Source organism: Tupaia chinensis, unplaced genomic scaffold (assembly GCF_000334495.1).
Source record: "Tupaia chinensis unplaced genomic scaffold, TupChi_1.0 Scaffold000070_1, whole genome shotgun sequence".
Taxonomy (NCBI): Eukaryota; Metazoa; Chordata; class Mammalia; order Scandentia; family Tupaiidae; genus Tupaia; species Tupaia belangeri.
In genome coordinates, this window is record NW_006159530.1 from 1,289,509 (window position 1) to 1,299,483 (window position 9,975).

Sequence of the window (9,975 nt, forward strand, 5' to 3'; positions counted from 1 at the left end):
CTCAGTCCTTCTGGATATACACCCAGAACGGAGGTTACAGGAACATATCGCAATTTTATTTTTCATTTTTTCAAGGACCTTCATTCCGCTTTCCAAAATGATTGCACTAATTTATATTCTCACCAACAGAAGACACTATTGACTTTTAAAAGCAGTACCATTTTAATAATGTTATTTCAGGAAAAGAATACATAACCCCTTTTAGCTGTACACAATGATATTATGACCTACCTTGATTTCAGATGCCTTAAATTATGGAGAAAAATATTCTTAGATACTACATGGCATGCATACAGTTTTCAAAGTTTATTTATTTTCTTCATGAAAAAGAGCAAGTGTATGCACGCAGGAGAGAGAGAGAGAAAAAGAGAGAGAGAGAGACCTTTGCCAGGTCTCATCTCACCACAGTCATCTTTTCCAAGCCCTCTGGCTTATCAAGACCTTGGGCATGCATACATGCATCCAGGATGTTTTCAGATCTCCCAGGTGCCCAAACTCTTGGCTGGCCTTGTGGCTTCCAGCCCTGTAGCTGAGGGTGCTGCCAGGTTGGGGGTATCCTATAGTTAATTTGTCTCCTCTCAGTCAGACTTTCGCATTCTCATAAAATGTGCATGCACAATGACTCATATATGACAAAGTATTAAATTTTATCCCAGTGACCTCTTTGTTCTTACTCTTTTTTAAACATAGAACAAAGGAGAGAGAAAGATAGACGGAAAATGAGAGAGCACTGCCCATGGACGATGGTCGTACTGTGATCCCTTCTCCTCCATGTCTCCTGCTTTTCGGGATTTAGGGGAGGCATGCACACATATGTGACATTTTTCACAAGCCACTCAGTCCAGGACTTGAACTGTGTAGACAACCATATGGGATCCAGTCATGTTAACCATCATGCCACTGGCTGCCCCCTCCCCATATCCCCCAGTGGCCTTTGACAGTCCATAGTACTACAGTTTGAACAGAGTACAGGTCATTTCATTGAGCCCCCAAAATAAATAACCTCATCTTGGCACAACCTGTCTTTCCTGGGCCATTACTTGTCTCTTTTCATGCTGAGCATCCGTGTCTGGATGTGCCAAGTTCCTAGAACCCCTAGGAACACAAGGAGAAGAAGCCCTTTCCCCAGGAAAATCCATGTCACTGGACAGTAGGTGGCTTCAGCTGCCTTGGAACCTGAAAAACAGAAAGTAGAGTGAGCGCAGACAGAGCACGTGTGTAACTGGAATGACAGCTGCTGGCAGGTGCCAAGGGTTGCCTTATCCTGTCCTCGGCTCCTAGGGGTGCATGAGAGACCAGAGGGGGCCAGTTACCTGTACAAAGCTGCCCAACAGGGAGTGGAGTGGAGCTGTAACTGCTCACAGGATTCTGAGCCATGCAGGTGTAGATCCTATCCAGGTCATGAAGACTCCAGGCGTCACTGAGGACAGACCCTTCCTGGGACACGACAGCCCGTGGTCCCATTGGCGTCCACTGATACGTGACATGGTCTGCGTCCTCCACAGAACACCTCAGGGTGGCAATGCAGGACCCATTCTCAGAGATGACAGAATCCACTCTAACCTGAGGTCTTCTCAGCTGCCCTGTTGCAGCAACAGTTTCAAAAGATACAAATAGTAAGGGATCAGCAGTTAGCATACTGGCTATGTCACTGAACTCCCCTTGTAGCAAACCCCGGTTCGAGTCCCGGACCCGGTGGCTTAAACTCACGTCAGTGCATGTACATGTGTGCCCAAGATCCCGAGAGGAGAATGGAAGAGAAGGGATTGCGGCTTGGCCATCCCCGCTGGGGGGTGATTTCTCACTTTCTGTCTTTCTGGTGAGTGCACACACTTTATAGCAAAAACCTCTCCAAAAAAAAAAAAAGAAAGAAAGACAAACACAGGATGTCTTTGCTCAGTAGATCAATCTGTACTGAACGTCTGCACTTGATGGCCGAAGTGGAAAGAGTCTAAGACGTAGCAGTAGGAAGGACAAGCAGGAAGGACAAGCGTAGAGGCCTGAGACTAGGGGAGGGGAGTGGACTGTGGTCAGGAGAGGCTCAGCCTAAAGGCACCTAACAGACACAAGAAGGTCCAGTCCTTTGCTGAAAATGACGCATATGATAATATCCTTGATGTGATTATCACACACTGTGGCTGATTTCTCGCTTTCTGTCTCTCTGTCTCTTGTCTGTCTTTCTGGCAAGCACACATGCCCTATAGCAAAAAACTCTCAAAAAAAAAATACAAATAGTAATAAAAGACCTTTCTAGACCATGTCAGGAGAGGACTCAGGTGATCAAGAGGAGAGAACTCTGAGTAACCCAGACCCTTCAGAGGAGGGATGCTGGTTATTCTATTTCCTGCTCCTGAGGGGAGAAGTGGAGAAAAGGACAGGCTGCGGGTGTTTTCAACCAGCTGCAACCACAGCCACCAGCCAGACTCTGCTGGTGACTGAAGGACATAAAAGGAAAAGAAACTAAAAAAATGAAGATCAGGACCAACCAATAGCATAATGGGTACATTTCTGGACTCCTGAGCAGTTGACTGCGGTTGGAGTCCTGGATGCAGTGGCTTCACACTCATGCTGGCCACACGTGCATGTGTGCCCAAAACCCTGAGGAAGAATGGAGGAGAAGGGACCGTGGTGTTGTCATCAACCATGCGGGCTGATTTCTCACGTTCTGTCTCTCTGACAAGTGCATGCACCTCATAGCAAAATCTCTTTTTAAAAAAATCTATGTAGGAAAGTTCTGGTCAAAAGAGTGAAACTGGAGGACCATCCTTACCAAAGATCATCCAGCCCCCAGGATCACGGGTGGTTCCACCACCATTACCCAGAGGGACCTGGTTCTCCAGGCCCTTACTCACTGAAAATCCTCAGAGTGTATCTGGAGAGCCACGTGGAGTTTTCTGTGGACATCTGGGCGCTGTAAGGTCCTGCGTCAGCCAGCGTCAGGTTGTTAAGCTGCACGGAGTCAGGATGAATGAAGTTCAGTCGTGTTTTCCATTTAGGATCCATCACATGTAGACTTCCTGCTTCTCTCGGGTTTATAAAGGCAATAGATCTTCCGCTGTAAAGCACAGTGATGGCTATGATGTCCTCGGCCTTCCCTCCTGTGGGAAACTCCAGGGGAAGAGTTACCGACTTCCCCAGAGCCCCGTTCACCACCACTGGGGTTGAGCTGGGTTGTGAAACTGCGTTACCTATAAACACAGAAGGGAAAAGCCATAAAACTGTCCCTGATGGCTCCCTGTCAGTCTGTCCGTCAGTCACAGCTCTCCCATGCTGGGGCACGCAAAGACACTGAACATCAACAGTGAGGTTATGCCAGAGCTCGCAGTGGGCAGCACTTCAACTCTCCTCCTGCTGGGATTTCTAGGCAGCCCTCCAGGATCCTTTCTGCTGGGATCACCTTTTCTCATCCAGGAGTGGGTTTCCCTACAAGCTACTGGCCATAAAAACGAGAAAGACCACATTGGAAGCCAGAACACAGCCCTGCCCCGCTGGCTCCTCTGACCCCATGTGTCCTGGATGCCAACTCTGCGGTTTTCCCATTTCCTGAAATACTTCCCCTCCAGAGCCGGGCTTTCTGTGCGATGGCTGTCCTGGTCCCTCAGTGGCACATGGTCTAAGGCACAGAGCGCAGACAGGATGCCCGTTTCTCAGTCCTGACCCTGCTTTATCTACACGTGCAGCTTTGGGAAACATCTCCATTTCTTCAAGCCTTTTCTCTTCCTTAATAAAACAGGGGAGATAAAATGCCAAACCTTTGGATTCCTTTCAGCCCTGAAGTTCACAATGTTGTTACTGTATGTATCTTAGAATTTTTCTTTCCTCATGCCCCTTCTCCACTCTCTAGTCATAGAATTTTTTTTTTTAACTCATGCCCCTTCTCCACTCTCTAGTCAGTCTTTCTTATGTTCAAAAGTCCTTCAACTTCTCCACCTCTTTAAGATAAATGTTGCTCGCCAGAGAGACAGAAAGCGAGAAATCATCTCCCAAAGGGGATGGCCACACTGCAATCCTTTCGCTTCCATTTTCCTCTTAGAATTTTGAGCATGCACACACACGTGCCTCATGAGAGTTTCAAGCTGCTGAGTCGGATTCTCGAAATGCAGTTGACCTAGTAGGATTCCAGCACCTCAACCACTACGCCACCTGCTGCCCCGTCAATGTCTTCTGACTGATGTCCCAAATCTCAAAAATGGGGTCCTCAATTCTGAGAAAGACCTCGCTTGGAAGCTGCTGTGTGAAATCCTACCCTTTGGAAAGTGAGGTGGCAGAGAAGGAGCCCCTGACTCACCTTCCTGGGACTGGAGAAGCAGGAGAAGGAGGAGCAGCTGTGGCCTCATGCTGGCAGGACTCCCTGGTCCCCTTGCAGATCACGGGAGTCAGGATGGTGGAGGGAGGGGGCGAGCCCTGTTCTTGTACGAGGGCACAAGGACAAGTTTGCAGATGAACCTCTCTGCTGGTTCCTCACGCTGATCACATCTCCCAACCACTTCCCTTTTTACTTTCTTGTACATTTCTTTCTTTCTTTCATAGGGGTGAGAGACAGAGGGAGAGAGAGGGAAATACCTTTAAAGGGTCTCATACCAGAGCCCCCAACCAGCCTTCCCAACCAGCCAGGATCATGGACACACACACACATGTACAGGTCAGCTGGGGAATGGAACCTGCACTCTTCCTTTTGGCTTCAGCTTTGCTTGAGCAGAGCATCTCCACAGCACCACGGAGCCAGCACACGTTACTGTCTTTAATCGGCTCTGACACTTGCATCAGCTTTTGTTCTTAAAGTCGTACACAGTTCAGAAATATTGAGATCTCACTTACAAAGGACTTAGTATGCTTAACAAACAGTTTTGATATATTGGTTAGGTTTTTTTTAAAAAAAAAAAAAAAAAAAAAAAAAAGTAAGTCCCCCTTTTACCATGACCCTGTAACCTGAATAGTTTACAAAGCTGAATGAAAAGAGTGAAGCCCCCAAATGCCGCTCCCTGTAAGTGAGTGAGAGGAGATAAGTAGCACGTTCTATCTGGTCTCCGAACAATGCACTGTGTAACCCAGTGCAGTGCAAGTCTCAGCAGCAAGATCCTGCCAGCACTGTCTGGGGACCTTGCTTAGTTTTACCATGACCCTGTAACCTGAATAGTTTACAAAGCTGAATGAAAAGAGTGAAGCCCCCAAATGCCGCTCCCTGTAAGTGAGTGAGAGGAGATAAGTAGCACGTTCTATCTGGTCTCCGAACAATGCACTGTGTAACCCAGTGCAGTGCAAGTCTCAGCAGCAAGATCCTGCCAGCACTGTCTGGGGACCTTGCTTAGCCTGGCTAGACCAGCACTGTCTAGTGTGTACACAACTCCTGACCCACTGGACTGTGCAATTCATGTTGGACTTGATTCTTCTTTGTACATGACAATAGACTCTGCTACATAAGGCTGGAATTACAAAATATCGCTGGTAGGAAGGAACAAAAAACAACATAAACTAACTTGTGATGCTGGTGTGATGGGGGCGGGGATGTGGTTTTACAAGAATGAAGAGTCCAAGGGCAACAGTGTAGCCAGGATTCAGAAAGCACTAGATCCAGAAAATGAAAACAAAGGGGAAGCCAAGTAGGACATTGATTTTTTTATTGGTTGTCCTTTCTTTCTTTTTTTTAAAATTTTTGATAGGGATGGTGCAGTGGCAGAACAGAAAGAGAGAAAGGAAGAGAAATCACCCCTAGGATGGTGGGGTGGGGATGGCCAGACCATACTCCCGTTTCTTTTATATTCCTCTTCGCATTTTGGGCATGCACACACACACACACATGTGCCTGGCATGGTTTTCAATCTAATAGGTTCAGACTCAAACTATCCAGTTTCCCACGTAGGATCCATATAACCTAACCACCATGCCATCAGCTGGCCCTTGACTCTATTTCTGTGTCTGATTCATTTTTCTTTTTTTGGATCAGCTGGCTAATAGAATACTGCTAATAGAACACTGTCACCAGAGCACAGCTGTCACAGGGCCAACCTCATTTAGAGACTCACCACCATTCTCTACTTCTCTCTCTGTCTTCACATCCTGTTTTTCTCTCAATTCCAAATGTCTAGGAAGGAGACTCTGGGTAGGACAGTGAAGTCTGTTATGCATATTTTCTTTCTCATTTCTACTTCCCCTACATGTGAGAACTAAGGGTTTTCTTATAAAGTCAGTAGCTCTTTCTCAATGGCTAACAATACACGGGAACCAGTCAAACATAGGACATCTTGCAAGTTTTCATCCAGGTGCTAAAGTTGAGATAATGGTACATAAACGCTCAAGGTGCTGCCAGCCAGATTCAAGAGCTATCACTATTTTCACTTCCATTTTACTTATTTCTTCAATGGGGGGAGAGGAGAATATGGAGTGACAGGTATCCTCAACAGAGTCCACATGCCACAATCCATCCCCAACCTCAGCAGCTCAGACCATGGGGTTGGGCAAGGCCCAAAATGTTGAAGGGAACCTCCCTATGTGGATCTGGTTGTGCTACCACCACACCACCCCCTGATTCCCATTTCTTTCTTCTAGTTTGAGTATTTATTTACTTATTTATAAATTTTTTTTCACCGATGCATGTGCTCATCAGAAAGAGACTATCAGAGGGAAAGTGATAAAACAATTCCCGAGGGGGATGGCCATACCACAATCCCTTCTCCTCCTGGGATTTTGGCCACACACACACGTGCTCAGCATGATTTTCAAGCTGCCAGGTCTGGGACTTGAACCACAGTTGGCCATGTGGGAATCCAGTGCCTCATCCACCACACTCTCTGGTCCCAGTTGTTCAAGTATTTAAAGCAAATCCTAGATATCCCATCATGCATACATCAACCCCCTTTCCATTCTCCTTTTGTCTTTGTCTTCTGAGGGCAGTGTCTTGCGTTTACTCTTTTTGTTTCTATTGTAAATATCTTTAATAAATTCATGAGTTATTATATATTTAAAGCATTTCAATAATTTGGAATAACTATTATTTCGATGCTTAAATTTTCTCATTTTTGGTCGTGTGACCCTCCATGCTGGCTCCTGTGTTCCTTTGTCATGCCTGCATGTGTCTTGCTCAACTTTTTTGAAATCTTGCACAGGACGGTGTCTCAGGGTCATTTTGTTCTTTGCCTGCTACAGACGACATCGGCCACTCCTCCAAAGGTGCTGCTTCCTTTAATGGGAACAGCATGTAGAGATCATAATTTTATTACTAACATATGCATTGGTATTTGGTTTCATTTCTTCAGGCTGTTTTAGTGGACAGAACTAGAAAATATGCATTTTTTAAAGAAATATGTTAGTTAATCCCAATTTTCATTTAATTAAAAAATTTGCTATAAAATATGCTTGCCAGAGAGAGACAGAGAAAGAGAGAAAATAAGAAAAGAACCCCCAGGAGGCATGGGCATATAGCAATCCCTTCTCCATTCTCTTCTCAGGATTCTGGGCACACACACACACACACTCACACACACACTCACACACACACTCGGGAGATAGGGGGGATGGCTATGCCACAATCCCTTCTCTTCCATTCTCCTTCTGGGATTTTGGACACACACACACACACACACATACACACACTCCTGATGTGCTTTTCAAGTCACTAGGCCCAGGACTCAAACCATGCAGTCACAGGTAGGAGGTAACCACCTTAACCACCATGACACCTGCTGGCCCTCATTTTATTCTTGATGCTACATGTATCTTTTTCCTATAAGAAAAAGTCTTGGGGACCAGCAGGTGGCATGGTGGTTAAGGTACTGGACACTCCCATATAGCCAACCACGGTTCGAGTCCTGGACCTGGTGGCTTGCTTTCTCGCTTTCCCTCTCTCTCTCTCTCTCTGGGTGTGTTTCTCTCTGGTCAAATTAAAATAAAATGAATAAATAAGTAAAATAAAATAAATAATTCTTATAAAAAAAGTCTTAATTTCTAGTAGTACTAATGTAAGAAATTGTATACTTTATTCTGGGAAAAAAGAAATATACACGCATGGGTTTGTTTTTTGTTTGTTTTGTTTTGCTATAGAATTTGTGCAGTTACTGGAGAGAGAAAGGGAAAGTGAGAAATCATCCACCTGGGGGATGACCACACTACAATCCCATCTCCTCCATTCTCCTCTCAGGATTTTGGACAGACATGCACATGCATTTGGCGTGTTTGTCAAGCTGCCGAGACAAAAAGCAAGAAATCACCCCCAAGGGGGATAACCCAACTGCAATCCCTTCTCCTCCTTTCTCCTCTTGGGATTTTTGTCACATATGCATATGTATCTGGTATGAGTTTCAAGCCTCTGGCTCTGGGACTTGGACCATAGTCAACCATGCAGGCATCCAGCGAAGTAGCCATTATGTCATCTGCTGTTTCCATCGTTTCTTAAAAGTTTACTTGGGACCAGAGATTGCATAAAGATTACATTGCTGGGAGGAACAGCAGATGGTGTAATGGTTATGTCACTGGACTCCCATGTAGTCGACTGTGGTTCGAGTCCCAGACCCAGCAACTTTAAATTCACGCTGGATGTCTGTGTTTGTGTGTGTACCCAAGATTCCAAGAGGAGAATGGAGGATAAGGGATTGTGGCATGGTCATCCTCCCTGGGGGGTTATTTCTCACTTTTAGTCTCTGTCTGGTGTGGGACCAGATCTGGAGGCCTGAACTTCACACCAGGTGTGAATTACTCCTTTGGGGAGTGAATTCTCACTTCCTTCTCTCTGTCTCTTAAGCAAGCACAACCTATAGCAAAAATCTCTCTTAAAAAAAAAGTTGATTTATTCCATGAGTGAGGAAAAAAGAGAAAGAGAGCACCCCAACAAGCTCTTGATGCCACGATCCACTCCCGGCTTCACCCAGCTCCACTTGTGGGCATGTACGAGCCCTGCACACTCAGAGAGATCTCTCTCAGACTCATTCAGGAATCTTCTCCTGCAGAGCAGCCTTGCAGAGCATCGTGTTCTACTACTGTGCCACTGTTTGATCCCAAATACATAGTTTCCAAGGGGCTAGCAAGTAGAATGGTGGTTAAGGCACTGGACTCCCCCACGGCAGACTGCAGCTTGAGTCCCATATATGGTGGCTTTTTTCTCATTTTCTCTCTATTTCTCTTTCTTTTTTGGGAGGGTCCATGTGTCCTATAACAGACTGAAAAATAACTAAAATTAAACAGAAATAATTCTCAAAGTACTATCAGAAGTATTTATAGCAACAATAAACAGAGTATAAGTTTTAGTTTAGTTTAGTTTAGTTTTTTTATCAGTTATTTTTGCCATTGGGCATGTATGCTTGCTGGGGAGACAGAGAAAGACAAAAACTGAGAAATCAACCCCAGGGGATAGCCACTCTGAAATTCCTTCCTCTCCATTTTCCTCTCTGGATGCAGGGCACGCACATACACAAGCCCGGCATAAGTTTTAAACTACTGGGTCTGGGACTTGAACCACGGTTGACACATAGGAGTTTGGTGACGTAACCATTATACCATCTTCTCATCCCCAGTATAAAATTTCTTCGCAAATCTATTCATCTTTAGAATCCTCTACATGTAGAATATATAACTAAAATATTAGGACTGGCTTTCCTGTCCTCACATCACCTCAGATAGGACAAGGCTCTCTGTGAATCTGCCCTGTTACCTCCGCCCTCTGAGCAAGCAGGACTGGGAGACCTCGCTGCTCAAGGAAGGGTGGACGGCACCTTTCTATACAGGAACAGCGAGTCCCCGCCTGGGGTCCTGTGTCTCCGTGCCTGGGCAGTAACCCCACCTACCACACACTGGAAACTTAACACTGACTAGAGCAATGACAGGCACACACTAAAGAAATTGAATTTTACTCTGATTTTGCAACCTCAATGAGTGGAGTGGGAAACAGCCAGGCACTGCCAGGAGAGGCTGAGGGCAGTGTCCATCCATGCTCTTCCCCTGCCCTTCTGCTCCTGTGGGAACGCCCATGGGCGGACCCTGCAGTAG

At 45.8% G+C, this 9,975-nt stretch overlaps 1 protein-coding gene across 1 annotated transcript in view; it reads right to left on the bottom strand.

Annotated features, from left to right (window-relative positions):
* Positions 1 to 578: 578 nt before the first annotated feature.
* The window catches only part of LOC114005737 (T-lymphocyte surface antigen Ly-9-like), a 26,155-nt gene continuing 16,758 nt past the window's right edge, over positions 579 to 9,975 (bottom strand). The window contains exons 3-6 of the mRNA XM_027767663.1: positions 4,641 to 4,775; positions 2,853 to 3,188; positions 1,314 to 1,583; positions 579 to 1,176 (exon numbers count right to left, since the gene is read on the bottom strand). Coding sequence (XP_027623464.1) covers positions 1,037 to 1,176; positions 1,314 to 1,583; positions 2,853 to 3,188; positions 4,641 to 4,775 — 881 coding nt within the window. The 3' untranslated portion in view covers positions 579 to 1,036. The remainder of the gene's footprint in view (positions 1,177 to 1,313; positions 1,584 to 2,852; positions 3,189 to 4,640; positions 4,776 to 9,975) is intronic.